Here is a 15,176-nt window from a genome sequence, read left to right as displayed (position 1 = left end):
TATTGACCAGTTTCTTAATAAGCTAGTTCCTGGTTTACATTTGTAACAATTAACAAGAGACTTCATTCAATTTGGATGTTACAAAAGGTATCTCAAATTAGAGTTTCAGGGTTAAAATCAGAAAAATAGATAGGCTCCCAACTTGTTAGAGTGTATTTCTCCATGGAAAATTAATGTAAACTTGTAAATGGACAGTTTAGCTGCTTGAATTCTTTCCAGATTCCCACATAATAATGCTTTGGGAAAAAATTATACTGTATTTTACTTATATTGTTCTTACTGAAGTGAACTTAATTCCCTCTGTGAGATAGATAATTAGAATATTTTAGAAGATAGATAGACTAAGGATATTTTATTAGAAATGAATGTATGACTCAATGTATGAAACGCTCTGAAGAACTGAATGTACATTGTATTCCTTTTATTAGAGTTAAGTGGTGTCTTCACCACTCTATGGTGGTGTCTTCTTGGTGTCTTCATTTTTCCACTGCTTGTCTTTCCTAGTGGACTGCTGGGATGGTCCTGATGGGAAACCTATCATTTACCATGGATGGACACGGACAACAAAGATCAAATTTGATGATGTAGTACAAGCAATCAAAGATCATGCCTTTGTTGCATCTGAGTAAGCTTTGATTTATGTTTCTTAAGCCTGTGTTTGAATGCTTAGACCTTACTGAACTTTTTTCCCTGTGATTTAAAGATAAAAAAAATAATGAAAGAATGACATCCTGGTCTTCATTATTGCCCAACATGGATGGGTCTTTAATTGATTTGTTTTTGAGAAAAGGTGCTGCTACATAACAATTTGCTGCTAGGGAAGTTAGAGAGTACCTTAAAAGAGGTTCCTGTCTCCTTGCTTGGGTCTTCTTTTACTGAATTGAAGTGTGAAACTTCAAGTCCTGAACAGTATGATTTTTTTTTTTAAAGATCAAAACAAACTACAAGTGACAAGCAATGTATCTGTTGGGTTGATATTCATGTTGTAGGGAGGTCTTAGGAGTAGAATTCATAGAATGTTTCCTGAACTGATAACATGAATTTTAATCTGCCTCTCTGCTTTGCTCTTCTAAACCTTGTGCTGAGATGTCCTTAACATGAAAAGCATTACCCAACAATTGGGAGGGAAGACACTTAACACTGAAACTGTTCCCGAAGCACTTAAGGAATCTTTGTCCTTGCAGATATTCAAAAAGTGGCTGGACAAATCTCTGAGCAACCTGATCTAACTTAGGAATTGGGCCTTCCCAAAGAAGGGACTTGGGCTAGATGGCCTCTGGAGGTCCCTTCTGACCTTATCTGTTGTGCGTCTACCTCTATTCCTTTTGTCTTCATGTTTGCTTTAAATATTTTCTTTGATCTGAGGGTTGAGGGAGGGTGGTGTTTTCCTTGCCTTGTCAGTTGAATCAAAAAGAAACTGAATGTCGTAATTTTCCTTCGTTTTCTTCAAAGATACCCAGTCATTCTGTCAATTGAAGAGCACTGTAGCGTGGAACAGCAGCGATACATGGCCAGAGTGTTCAAGGAGGTGTTTGGAGATCAGCTTTTAATGAAACCTGTTGAAGCCAGTGCAGATCAGCTACCATCACCAACCCAGCTGAAAGAAAAAATCATCATCAAGGTAGGCTTGTGTTGTGTGCTAGTAGATAAAGTTATAAAAACAAGAGCTGAAGCTGTCAGTGCTACTTCTGGCTTCACAGCTTAATTGTTGGTTTCTGTTGAAGAGACAAGAAACCCCATGCTAGAAGCGTGTACTAGTTACAATTCATAATATCGTATGGAGTTCCGTAAAGATACCTATTAAGATGCTTGCTGTTGGTTTTCTTTGCAATAAACGTTGCTAATTCAAGTGCCAGATGGAATGTCAGCTCTTTTCTAAAGGTCTTCCAACTCCTGAAATGTCAATGCTAAATTTCAGCAAGGCTTCATTGCTGCAGATGCTCTTCATAGGCTTCTTACACAATTAGTGACTGGCTAAGAAATATTAAAAGTATGTTCTTGAATAGAAAGTAGGATTAACGATAACTGTTTTTTCAGAGGATGTCTGTCCTTCAAGTAAAACTCAAAGCACTTGCAGACTGCCGACTTAAGCTGTCAGGACTGCTTACTTGGTGAACTGCAAAAATTGATTGGCATTTACTCACTCAGTGTGATTTACATATGCAATTTAGTAAACCACTTTGGAAAGACAGTGGTGCTTTTGTTAGAAGGCAGTCACTGTGAGGGTGTCTTACCTGCTGGGCAATACAGATGCTTTACTCGGCACTCTTGTGCATCAGGCAGAAAACTGAAAGAAGACTTCTTGGATTGAAACTGCAGTAGAATTATTGAAGGGCAAAATTAGGTGGATAATCTGGGGGCTGTTCATGATAGTACAATAATTGCTTTTACCTGTGCTTCTGTGTTCTGGCTCTTGTGGTAGCACTGCATCACGTGGATTGGACTGCTGAACAGAAGAAATAATGATGGATAGATGCATCTAGATGGATATAAGCATACGGTTCTTTAATGTAGGACTGGAAATGATAGCACCCCACTGTGAGGTGCAAAATATCAGGAAGCAGGGAATTCAAATCTCTGCTTAATTTTTTTTTCTTTCTTCCTTTCTCTAAACTGTCTATTGTTATGATGTAGAGCATAGAAGGGAAATTGTATAGGCACATGAATAATAACATGACAGATCTGGTTTAAAGGGAATTACAAACTACAGTGACTTTGCACAAGAGAACATCCATATCATCCCTTCCTGTCTAAAAGAGCAGTAAAGAATCTTTGTAAATAGGTCAGCACCTGCCAGTAAGCTAGTTGTGGTATTTGGCTTTTGTCTAGAAAAAGTTAGTAAACAAAGTCGAGTCCTGATTTAGGGGCCTGTGGGATTTTTCAGATAGGCCTGTCAAATTGAAATCTTCCTATAGAAGACACAGAACTGAACGTATTTGAAAACTACAAGCTATGAGAGGATTAATCCTATCATTAACTGCAGTTTAAGTGTGTGATGTTCTTTAGCACCTTGAGCCACTGCTTTTTGTGAGAACTTTCAATTGCTGAGCCTTGCCCTTCGACATAGCTTGTGTTGTATTGTTTCAGCCTGTAGTTAATTGAAAACGAGTGTATATGAAAGCACACTGATCACTTACAAAAGTTTCTAATGTACTTTCAGAGAAGGAATGGTCTTACAAGGATAAAATCATAGAAGTTGCAACAAAAACTATTCTTGTCTATTTTGCTCTTTATGCTGTAGCTAGTCTGCTTCCTTTTTTTAGTCTTCCTTTAGAATAGTCCAGCTATTGCAATTTCATCTGTTCAACCTTTTCTACAAGGATTAGCTCTGTGGGCTATTTTCACTTGCTGTCTGCTCTTCCCTGTCATGCCCTGTCATAAGCTTTTCATTGCTGCATTAGGATGGTCTAAATTTTCACAACATCATTTTTCATTGTAACTGAGGACATACTAGGATTTAATGCAAAATGCTTCTCAAGGATTCTGGCTTGTGTTTTTCTGTCAGCCAAATTATGTGCTGCACAAAAACCCCATGAACTTCAGTAGCAATTAGTTGAGAGCTGTCTCAACTCCCCTACAAGCACTGGTGCCGTCTGTGCAGTAACCTGCCTTTTGCTGGACAGATCTGGGCTTAATTGTGTAGCAGTTCTTTCCCAGGTCTTTCCTGGGTTTACCTCTTCTGTTTCTACACTGGAGTTGTAGTGTTCTCTCTAAACTAGGATTTAGAAGACAAGGAGAAGAAGAAAGTAGAACTCACCCCTCTTCTCATACGAGATATCATGTCTGATCATTTTTCTTTCAGAAGAGTGGATTCCCCTTCATTTTAATTCCTCTTCTGTTCTTGATTTTTTTTGGTGTGTGTGTATTTTTTTGGTTCCTTATGGTTTTCCTTATGTCCTGCTCTCTGCTGAATGTTTATTGTCTTGTCATTATTTCTTGTTATGCAAGTCTCACTTCAAGCTTTCTGTCCTGTAAGGAATTGTGAGCTCTTATCAGACTAGCTGTTTCTTTATTGCTTGAATGATATCTGTACTATCTTTTTAAATCTTTATCATGAGATTTACATTTTTGAGATAAATTCCACCAAGGTTACATAAAGCTTTGTGGAACAGCTGCTGTTATGGCAATAACAGAAGAAAGCTGGGCAATGAAGGGAAATAACTCCAGTAATACTGAGTGCACTGAGACTGTATGATCAATTTTATATATAATTCTCTATGAGCATATGAATGTGCTGTTTAATTTTTTTTCTTTTCTTTTTAGCACAAAAAACTAGGGCCGAAGGGAGACATTGATGTGAACCCAGAAGATAAGAAAGAAGAAAAAAAGCAACAAGGAGAACTTTACATGTGGGACACAATAGAACAGGTATTGTTTATGTGACATTTGCTAAAGTTTGCTACTATGCTGTGTAATATGCATATGAATTTTCTCAATATTTGTGTAATGTCCTCAGTTTGTGAAATGTGAGCGAGGAGAAGAAGGCATTCTGTTTACTGTTGCACCTAGCTGGAAATTATAATTAGTTCTCTTCATTTCGTTAATGGTTTTAATCTCTCTCAACTTCTAGAAATGGACTCGGCACTACTGTGCTATTGCTGATGAAAAGCTTTCATTCAGTGATGATATAGAACAGAATGCTGATGAAGATTCATCAAAGGTGATGGCTACTTTTTATTGCTTAAACCTGTTCTTTTTAATCTCTCAGATTATTTCAGTGTTTACAGATGCATATTTTTATGCTGACATTACTGAAATTGTAGAGGATCTGTATCAGATAACACATGTATCTGCAAATAAATATTTTAAAAAGGGGTCTTTGCTAAGGTACTCCAGCTAACCCTATTTTAAATAAAATATCTTTTTTCCCTTTGGCTAATGGAGGACATACAAAGGTGAGTACAAGGACAAGGCAATATGATTTTGGTGGTTAAATGCTAATGCTGATGTACCCACTGACAATTAAAGTTCTTATATGCCTTTGGCTAAGTATTGCTGTTCTCAGACTAGGCAGTCTGATGAACTAAGGTTTGTTGTGTACTAATACAGCGCACCTTTTACACAGTGCACAATAGTGCATGCTATTCATTTCACACATGCAAAGTGTTTGTCATCGGTGTGTATTGCTTGTCTGTCGTGCTTGGTAAAACAGAAGCATGAGGCTCAGCTATGTTCACCGTGGTTTCTTGTTCTGACTTTTTCTGATTTCCATGCATACTCTTTCATTTCTAACGTGTATGTGCATAGTTCAGAGAGATCTCTGCACATGCAAACCCTTTTATCCATTCACCTAGATGTCAATGTTATTAAAATCATTAATGCGTAAGTGAGAACAGAGATGATTCCAGGAAAAAGTGGAATAGAAACTTTGTGAATTTGCAGTAGGGTGCTTTCCTTTGAAAATATAAAATAGCATTTGCACTGCTGTGTTCTTTCACTTTATCAACATATTTCTCAATATGTTGATTACATATTTAATTAAGGATTAAGCTAGTCACTGATCCAAAGAAGTGGCTTGACTGAGGAAGAGAGTCAAGTGTGCCTATGAAGGTGATCAGATTGCTTGTGGAAGGAGAGTTACGTCTGAGAAGAGCTGAAATCCTGAAATAGAAGGTTGTTATATCAATAAGAAGTACTTTGTATTAGAATCATAAAGTGGGCAATAAAAATTCTTATTTTCTGGTCTAGGAGGTAAAACGTACTGAACTGCACTTAAAAGAGAAGTGGTTCCATGGGAAAATGAAAGAGGGGAGAACAACTGCTGAGAAGCTGCTCCAGGAATATTGTGCTGAAATGGGTGGCAAGGATGGGACGTTCCTAGTTAGGGAAAGTGAGGCTTTCCCTAATGATTGCACCTTGTCATTCTGGTATGGTGATCATCATAAAAATTTTACATGGGTTTTGTTTATCTTATGGCATTGCATAAAAATATATGCATTTTGTCAATGTGCATGTGTAGCTGAGAGTAAATAGGAATAAGGTGTTTATATTTACTAGAATGGTATTCATGGGATTGAGGGACCTTCTAAATAGAACTTCCGTGCACTGAATAGTGCATTTTGGCAAAGCAGACTTTATTTGAAGTGTTGCAGTTGTCAAGAGGGGACTCACTATTATATCTTTTTCCTTTTTCCATTCTGTCAGGATGTATGATTTGTTATTTCTTGAGTGAGTGGGCCAATATTTGATTTTTTAGTTTTAGGATAAATTATTGTTTTTCACACTGATCCACACTTTCCACACTCATTGTCTCGTGAGTTTACCTTTATTAGCAGAGGTCGATCTCTTCAATGAAAGAGTCCCCTGGGGGGGAAATGGATTTTTCCGTGATGTTTTTTTTTGTTTGGTTGGTTTTGTTTTGTTTGGTGGTTGTTGTCAGAACAAATGAACAAACTTTGAAGGGAGTAAGTGTTGGTCACCTTTTGAACCATGGTGGGTTGAAAAATAATATTTTTGGGACTGTCATTATCACTGGTCAGGATTTTTGTTGCTGTTGTTACTTCAGTTATTTTAAGAGTTAGTAAGGATTTCTTGCTTATCATACAGTTAACCAGAAATGGTTGAGGAAACACTTAAAAGAATAAAACCTGTTAAATACCTTTCTTTTCCTTATCCCCCTCTTCACATCTTCAGGAGGTCAGGTAGAGTCCAGCACTGCCGTATCCGTTCTTCAAGTGATGGGGACACTGTGAAATACTACCTGACAGACAACCTCACTTTTGATAGCATCTATGATCTCATTCAACACTACAAAGAGGCCCACTTGAGATGTGCTGAATTTGAGCTGCGTCTGACGGATGCTGTGCCTAATCCCAGTCCTCATGAAAATAAAGAGTATGTACAGCAGAAGGCAAGCACCAGGGCTGTTATGATACAGAGTATTTGTACATTTGATTGATGGTCTTGGATTTTTGCGTAGAAAATTCCCCAGATTCAGGAGCACACCTGAGCGTTGCTTGTTTGTGGATATCGGAGGAAGAAGCTTCCCAGTAGGATGCTGAGTAAGATCGCAGACTTTGTGAGAACATGGTAAAACAGAGAGCAGTCACCTGGAAAGCAATTTACTAGAAACAGCTAGAACAATCAGTGAGAACTGTAATACTGTGGAAGTGTGCAATTCCTTCGTTCTCTGCTCAGTGTTTTACAGTACCCAGTGGGTTAGATATTTAGTAGTTGACTGTGACCTGTCAACTAAGTGGTCATGGTCTGTGCCATCTGGAAACTTCTATTACTGGGGCAGTGAGCCCAAACTGAGTTACTTTTCCCTAATCCCCACTTCCAACTGACCCCTGTCAGAGTTGGTTAGGCTTACTTGACCCCATGCTGTTTGGGAGTAGTGTAGCTTGGTGTTTATTTCCAGCTGCTATTTGCCTGACATAGATCCTGGGAAGAGCTTGCTCTTGTTTGTTGGCAGAGCACTCTAGTTATTGCCCTTTGATCTGCTTTCTCTGCAATCAGAAAAAAAAGAAAATCTCCTTTGCTTGAGAAATATAAATCTGTGGCCTTAAGTTTCTTTTTTTTTCCCCTGTGATCTGGGAGTCACCGTGTGCCCACGGATAACTTCTGAAGCCAGCATGAGAGGACGGTACAATTTAAGGGTTTGGCTTTTCTGTATTTATGTATAAGGTGGAAATGTACTGGCAGTAGAAGTGGTCACAGCTACAGTGAAGGTACATTAAGACCGTACTTACAGTGAAAGACATAATTAAGTTCTGACTGAAAGGATTTAGATTGTAGAATGATAGAATGGTTTGGGATGGAAGGGATCTTAAAGATCATCTAGGTTCAGCCCTCCTTCCCACCTTCCGCTAGACCAGGTTGCTCAAAACCCCATCCAGCTGGGCCTTGAACACCTTCAGGGATGGGGCATCCACAGCTGCTCTGGGCAACCTGTGCCAGTGTCTCACTATCCTCACAGTGAAGAATTTCTTCCTTATATCTAATCTCAATCTCCCCTTTTTAGTTTAAAACCATTACCTCTTGTCCTATCACTGCACTCCCCAATAAAGAGTCCTTCCTCATTTTGCCTGCAGCACCCCTTTAGGTACCAGAAGGTCTCTACAAGGTCTCCCCGGAGCCTTCTCTTCTCTAAGCTGAATGAATCCAACTCTCTCAGCCTGTCTGAATATAAAATAAATACAAATATTAAATGAATTATTTTTCTTGTAGTGTTTGAGATTCTATCATTAGTAACGTTATGTCATTATAATGTTATATATATTACATTATATATGTAACATTCTATTATTAGTAACGTCAATTCTATCGTTAGTATCAGCAGTAACACTGTTATTGTTACTGAATGACATGTGACAAGCTTTGTAATCCTTTGTCCATTTTGATTTTTGACTGTTGTAGTTGGTACTATAGCAACTTGAGTCGGGGAGAGGCAGAAGACATGCTGATGCGAATTCCTCGAGATGGAGCCTTTCTGATTAGGAAGAGAGATGAGCCTGATTCGTTTGCCATGACTTTCAGGTGAGAAAAGATGGATATGAATACATTACATAGTAGCCCAACAGTGTTCTGGTTTTTCTCATTTAAAAATGCTATGGGCTTTTTGGAGTCATAAAATTCATGCCATCAAATTTTGAGTAATTAGTAGGGTTAATTTGTATAGTAGGTCCACATGTAGTAAAAAGCTTTTAAGAAATTGTACAACCTTAGTCTGTGACTGGAATAAACCTTTATGCTATTATAAAGAGCATTTGGGCACCAACTGTCCCTTTCTTCCTATACAGAACTGTGTATGACCTGTCTTCACTTCTTTGATGCTCCCTGCCGCAGGGTGCTAGTTTGAAGTTCCTTTTGGTGCTGGTTCAGCAGCAATTCGAGGCCTTTATCCTCTGGAAATCCTGCCTTGTCATATAACTGACCAAAGTTAATTTGTTATCTGTCAGAATGAAGCTATTTTCTATTTACTTGTAGGCTTTTATTGCCAGGGAAAATATTTTTGAAACTGTGGTTCCTGTAACAACATTAATAAAATGTGTAGACTTATGGCATTCTCCACTGTGCCTTCAAATCAAATCACATTTGAAGCAAGCTTGTCTTGTTGCTTAGGGACAGGAGCAGATCAGCAGCAGCGGATTCCAGAGGGACTCTGTCTGATTCAAGACATTTAAGTTAGTGTGAAAGTGACAGAATACCCATGTGTAGTGGGGAAAAAAAATAGGGAAATTTAATCTAGGCAAAAACATGGATTTGTCCCAAGGCCCTGCATGTTGTAGAAAAGTGAGAATGTCTTTTTGTGAATTCAATCAGGCAAATGGAATTTGATTTGAATAAAAGATGCTTTGGAAGAGGGAGAAACAATTTCATATGATTAAGATGCACAAAGTTGTTCTGGTCTAGTTTGCAGCACTGGTGCTTTCACTATGCCAAGTACCAATACCTTCTACAACACCTGTACTTGTTTCACAGAGCTGAGGGGAAGGTGAAGCACTTCCGAATTCGGCAAGAAGGTCCCCATTTTGTGCTTGGAACCTCGGCCTATTTTGAGAGTTTAGTGGAGCTTGTAACATACTATGAGAAGCACCCTCTGTACAGGAAAATGAAATTGCGTTACCCAGTGACTGAGGAGCTGCTGGAGCGCTACAGCACGGTGAGTGATGGACCTTTGAGTCCCAGATCTGGACTTGGTGGAGCTGGGTTTGGTTCTGGTTATGATAGATGTCCTTCAGGGAAGCTTAAGCAGTCTGTGAAATGGAGGTGTAGCTTTACTGAAACAAGTTTTTGATAATAGGTTCACCCACAGTTGTCCCTTCTGTTATGGGAGTGGGCAGAGATCTTAAATTGATCATGCAGATGCCAATAAAAGAATAAATATGACTGTGTATATTGAAACCACTTTTCTTGTCTTAGAGTTTCTATCTAACAGTGAAACCACTGCTGGAACTAATGTAATGTAACACAGAAATTGTGAGCGTGGGTATTGCCTTCCACTGTTGTGCCCAGAACGGTACTCACAATCTCAGAACTATTTGATTAAGAGAAAACTTGGTGAGGCATTGCTGTTTCATCGTATTAACTGTTCATTAAACTGAGGTGCAGACAAGTTAAATAACAAACTCGTGTTCAGCTGTGTTCAACTGTAGTAATGAGCTTAACATAGGTGTCTGGCTTTCCTCCTCTTCTATTTGCCTATATATTGTCAGAAAGGTGGTTTCAGCAAAAATTTCTTGTTCCATTAACATTAATTATTTCTCCAATTTTTGATTCATGTAACGTATCATTTTTCCTTTTTTCCCATTTTTAGGAAAAAGATATAAACTCCCTTTATGATGTCAAGATGTATGTGGAACCCAGTGAAATCAACCCTACAGTGGTACGCTTAAGGAGAGATGGCCTTCACATTTTCTCTTAGACTTCTGAAAATGATGAGAATTGTTCGTTGACTTCCTGTTAGTAGAAATGAAAAGGTTAATTGAAAATGTTAGGGTGCTTGATTTATGGAGGACTAGACAGCAGAACTTTTAAAGTGTGACTTTTCTTCTAGTATCTCTTAAAATTTGTACCTACATACTTTGTGTGCAAATCCTGTATTGATTTACCCATATTGGGAATTTGGGAACTTCTTGCCCAAATGTTTGTGGACATATTATGATTTATCAATTGTGCTTATTTGGGCATGCTCCCAAAATTAAATAACAAGTGACACAGCAAACACCTACTTCTCTGCTTCTTGTTAGGGCCTTCGACTTGTAGATTCTCATGAAAGTTCACCTGCTTGTAAATTCTGCGGCTGTAATTGAAAAAAAATTTTTTTTGGCTAATGAATTTACATTGCAACTAAGGTTTACATTGGTACCATTTACTATCAATTCAAGTGGTAGGAAATTCAAGATAAAGCAATTGCTTGTTCTGCTGAAACTAGATGTCTTCCTAAAGGAAATATTACCAGGATAGCTGATGTGATTTGGAAGTGGAGGCTTTTAGACTGCATCTAAGTCTATAAGCTACAGAAGCATATGAATACATGTGATGAGGATAGTTGATTGATATTTCACTTTTTTATTTTATTTATTTATTTATTTAGCTACAGTAATTATATTGGTGTACTCTTCTTTTTTTTTTTTTTTTATAAATAATTTTTCTTTTTCAAGCCGCTACTCAAAGAATAGCAGTTAAGTAGCGTTACTTGCTTCCACCAATAGATGTCACTCTGGAACTTTAGTATTGCAATTTCTAAGCTTTAAAAAACAATAAATCTGATTCCATTCTCCCCACCCTTTATAAAAAAAAATAAAAAATAAAAAATTGCATTACTGATCACTTTATGACCCGTCCCCCTATAGATGACCCCTTTGTTTTGCTTCTCTTAAAGCCTCAGAGAACAGTGAAAGCCTTGTATGACTACAGAGCCAAAAGAAGTGATGAATTGAGCTTCTGTCGAGGAGCTCTAATTCATAATGTCACAAAGGAAACTGGAGGCTGGTAAGGACAAAGATTCCTCATAGGAAAACTTCTAGTGACTTACTAGATGGGAGAAAAAAAAATTAAGCTTTGGGTAGTAGGTTTTTAAAAAACTATTTGCTGCTTATTAACTATGGTCCTACAAATCTTAATTCTAGTTTATTAAACAAAACCGAAAAACCTCAAATTCAAGTCTCTTTTCTTGTCTTTTTCATTGTTCTGCCCTATAGCACTAAAGCCTCACTATGCAGAACCTTCATATCCCAGCGTATCCAGTATTTTCCTTTGCTACATGAATACTTCCTGAACACTTGTATGTTCTGGGAAATCACACATCTATTACCATTGTCATTATTGCTGTGTATCTTTTCGTCTGCTTGGTACTTCTCAGGGATCAAATCCACTTTTTTAGTTATCTGTATGGTCTCCTTTCATAAGAGATTTTATTTCTTAGCTGGCTTGCAAATTGCTTAGAAAGCTTGGGAACCTAATATTTCCCTGTAGTTTCTGCAGTGCAATCAACCACATAATAGTGTTTTTAGTACTAGAGGGGGAAAAGCCTCTTAAGTCATTAATTGCAGTTTACAGTAACTGTAATCCCTCTGAAATGATCTGTTACTACAGTTAATGATCACTTTGTTAGAGCTTTTAGCTACTTCATCACTTATATTTTGGTGACTGCCAGCTAGAGAAGCTAGTGTTAGGTATCAATGACCAATTTATTGAAGATTATTGCTTCATTAATGGCCTGTTGAAGCTCTTTAACTATTTTTTTCCTCTGTTTTTTTTTTTTTTTTAATTTAATTTAGGTGGAAGGGGGATTATGGAGAAAAAGTCCAACACTATTTTCCATCTAATTATGTTGAAGACATGTCATCTGATAACTCTGCTGAGCTTGAAAGCCAGGTGAGGTTTGAGGCTTGTCTGAGGTTTAAGGTTTGTCTGCTGCGTTTCCCTATAAGATCTTTCCCTCTGGAAGGGGAAATCTAGTTTATGGACCTATGACTCTGCATGTTGTGTTTGAGGGAATGCAGAATAAAGAAATGAATGCATTCTTCACTGTTCTCTGTGCTGTCGAGTATTTTTGTCAGGACTTCCATCAAGGAAAACTACTTAAAGAGATAACTGATTTGCTTGGGTTTTAGGAGGTTATAATGATTTCATGCTAATGAAAATCATACCAGTATAGATTTTTCAGATAGCTTATCTAAACAATAATGTGCCTGAAACTAGTTTGCCTGTGTAATTACTCCCTAGATATTTGCAAATAGAAAAACCATGTGCCCAAACACATCATTCTCATATTCACAGTCCAGGATCATGTTTTGATGCATAACTAACCTTTATACTGATTGTCAAATGGGTCTAAAAAGTCTAGTCCAGAGTCGTGAACAAAGATCTATTTATGACAAGAAGACAAAAATATTTAACGTTTTGGAGTATTAAATGTTACACATTATATTAAATGTTATAAAATGTTACATTATTCTGTTGTTGTTGTTAAGTACTTCCACTGATTTGCCAGGAGCCTTTGGAGGAAAATATGTTTATTAGATTTTTTGTTTTCTTCTGATGATAGCGGCTTTAAGCAGACTTGAAAAATAAGTGGTTGTGTCATGGCAGAAGTTGCAGTCCTCATTTTGACTCTCACTACAGAAGTTCTCATCTGTTTCTCAGAACGAGAAATTCTTGACATGGAAGTAGGCTTTTAAATATTACAGAGTGCATGCTTTCAGTGAAACTGAGAGTAGATTTAATGGTGTGTATTTATTATTTGTTAATATTCTTTAAATGCAATTGAGAAGGCTGAGGGTCAGATTTAACTCATGTTTTTCACAGATTATCGAGGACAATCCATTAGGCTCTCTATGTCGTGGCATCCTGGTACTCAATACATACAACGTTGGTATGTATTTTCTGATTCTTACATGTGGGCTTTCTGTATTGAGAAAGTTTTATTGTTTTTACTATAAAAGATTTGTTTTTGAAGAATATTTGTATTACTACAGCTAATACAATTAGTATGATTAAACTTGTTAATACTAACTGTTCAGACCCATAAGAGCTTTTATTACCATGGCCAGCTGTTACAACTACTAGCTGTTGTAACAGATCAATGGCAGCTTCTACTTCTAGATTTTAGTATAAACTTCTTGCTACTGTGTTGCTTAACAGTGAAAATGCCACAAGGGAAACACAAAAAGCCTTTTGTCTTCATTCTGGAACCTAAGAATCCAGAAGATCCGTGTGTTGAGTTTGCAACTGATAAAGTAGAAGAACTCTTTGAATGGTACCAAAGTATCCGTGAAATCACGTGGAAAACTGCGGAAGAGGTATCGATTAAAAAATAAGAAATAAAAAAAAATATATACACACACACCTGGTATTGATAAAAAATATACCTGGTATTTTATAACGTACTGTTATAAGTTTACAATACTGTTTGTTTTTTAGCTACCATATACTGCTAAACCTTGCTAAGACCTGATCCTAGACTATCTTGCATGTTACTGCTTGTCTGTTCGTTTTATTGATGCCATGAATCTTGTCCCCTGAACTCTTTTGGGAATAGTACTCAAGATAGCAGAGTGCCAGTCATCAGAAGACGTTTTGGTTTTGTGTTAACAGGAGTTTTTCAGCAGAATACTGTCTTTGTTGCACCTTTGTATCCTTACTAACTCTGCTTTGCAGTGAATGCAGAATTGAATAGGTAATTGTTTAGGCAAATACTTTATTTGTAACTAATAACCACGTTATGGATTTGCCAGTTCTTTAATAGTGTTTCCAAATACTTGTCTATTTAAGAAGTTTCTGACATGATCAAGCCCTTCTGTTGACTATGCTTAGGTGTACTTTTTCCTTTCTTGCTTTTATTCACTTTTTATTATTTTTTTTTCACTTTTATTTCACTTTTATTACTAAGTGGGTGGTATGAACGATGGAAAATATGTTTCAGTATCATGTTGGCTTGTGTTGTTTATCCTTCCTCTGGAGTAGTAATGTTCTGAAGGTCTTCAAAATCCTATTTATAGCAAGAAAGTTGGTATCTCAAGCAGAGGAGACAGCAAATTCAGCAAGGGAAGAAGCAACAGGAACTGTTGATGTATTGTTGGAGGAAGAGAGATGTGGTCCTTATTGCAAGGCTTTCATTTAGAAATAAAAACAAGAAAAAGAGAAACACGGCCTAGAAGAAACGTCTCTAAATTGAATGTTTTTTATAGTACATCAATGGCTCTTCAGGAGCTTGCCAGCTTTCTCTCCCTCTGTACAGTAAGAGAAGTATTAAACAGCCTGTCTTCAAAGATAGTTTAAAATTTGTTTCTGTCAATCAGGAGGCTTTTCTCCGTTTGGCCTCTTGAAAGCTCATATGATAGGCTGCAGCATGGGGAGGGGAAAAAGACAAGGAAAAGCCTTTCTTGCCCGTAGAATTAACAGTCTGAATTTTGGGGAAGGAAAAAGCATAGTGAGTCAACACGATGCTACAGTATGATACAGACATGGTTTCACTTTATTTTTGGGCTGTGTACATTGTATATAAAAAGGTAAAAATATCTGAGCTTCATATACCGTGTCATCTTTAATACTAACACCTGCCATGCTCCTAGGAATTGTTGTTCAATGCTAGCTCTCCTGTTTGGGTATCTCTAGAGGGTCATGTCTAAAGATGAGCTCACAGCATCTTGAAATGCTACTTTGCTATTTGGAGCACCACATTCTGTTGTGCAATGTCTGGGAAACTGGTGTATCACTAAGTACCATGA

General features: G+C 37.4%; 1 protein-coding gene across 6 annotated transcripts in view; it reads left to right on the top strand.

The window, feature by feature from the left end:
- PLCG2 (phospholipase C gamma 2) overlaps positions 1-15,176 on the top strand; it is a 69,585-nt gene that overhangs the window by 42,634 nt on the left and 11,775 nt on the right. For all 6 annotated transcript variants that reach the window (XM_080552455.1, XM_080552457.1, XM_080552456.1 and 3 more), the window contains 13 exons: positions 505-625; positions 1,453-1,621; positions 4,264-4,368; positions 4,571-4,660; positions 5,689-5,867; positions 6,634-6,834; positions 8,359-8,478; positions 9,424-9,604; positions 10,259-10,327; positions 11,327-11,436; positions 12,225-12,321; positions 13,255-13,321; positions 13,591-13,748. In XM_080552455.1, the coding sequence (XP_080408581.1) occupies positions 505-625; positions 1,453-1,621; positions 4,264-4,368; positions 4,571-4,660; positions 5,689-5,867; positions 6,634-6,834; positions 8,359-8,478; positions 9,424-9,604; positions 10,259-10,327; positions 11,327-11,436; positions 12,225-12,321; positions 13,255-13,321; positions 13,591-13,748 (1,667 nt within the window). The remainder of the gene's footprint in view (positions 1-504; positions 626-1,452; positions 1,622-4,263; positions 4,369-4,570; positions 4,661-5,688; positions 5,868-6,633; positions 6,835-8,358; positions 8,479-9,423; positions 9,605-10,258; positions 10,328-11,326; positions 11,437-12,224; positions 12,322-13,254; positions 13,322-13,590; positions 13,749-15,176) is intronic.

Source organism: Anser brachyrhynchus, assembly GCF_964034855.1.
Source record: "Anser brachyrhynchus genome assembly, chromosome: 12".
Classification (NCBI taxonomy): domain Eukaryota; kingdom Metazoa; phylum Chordata; class Aves; order Anseriformes; family Anatidae; genus Anser; species Anser brachyrhynchus.
This window is presented reverse-complemented; position numbering and strand designations above follow the sequence as displayed.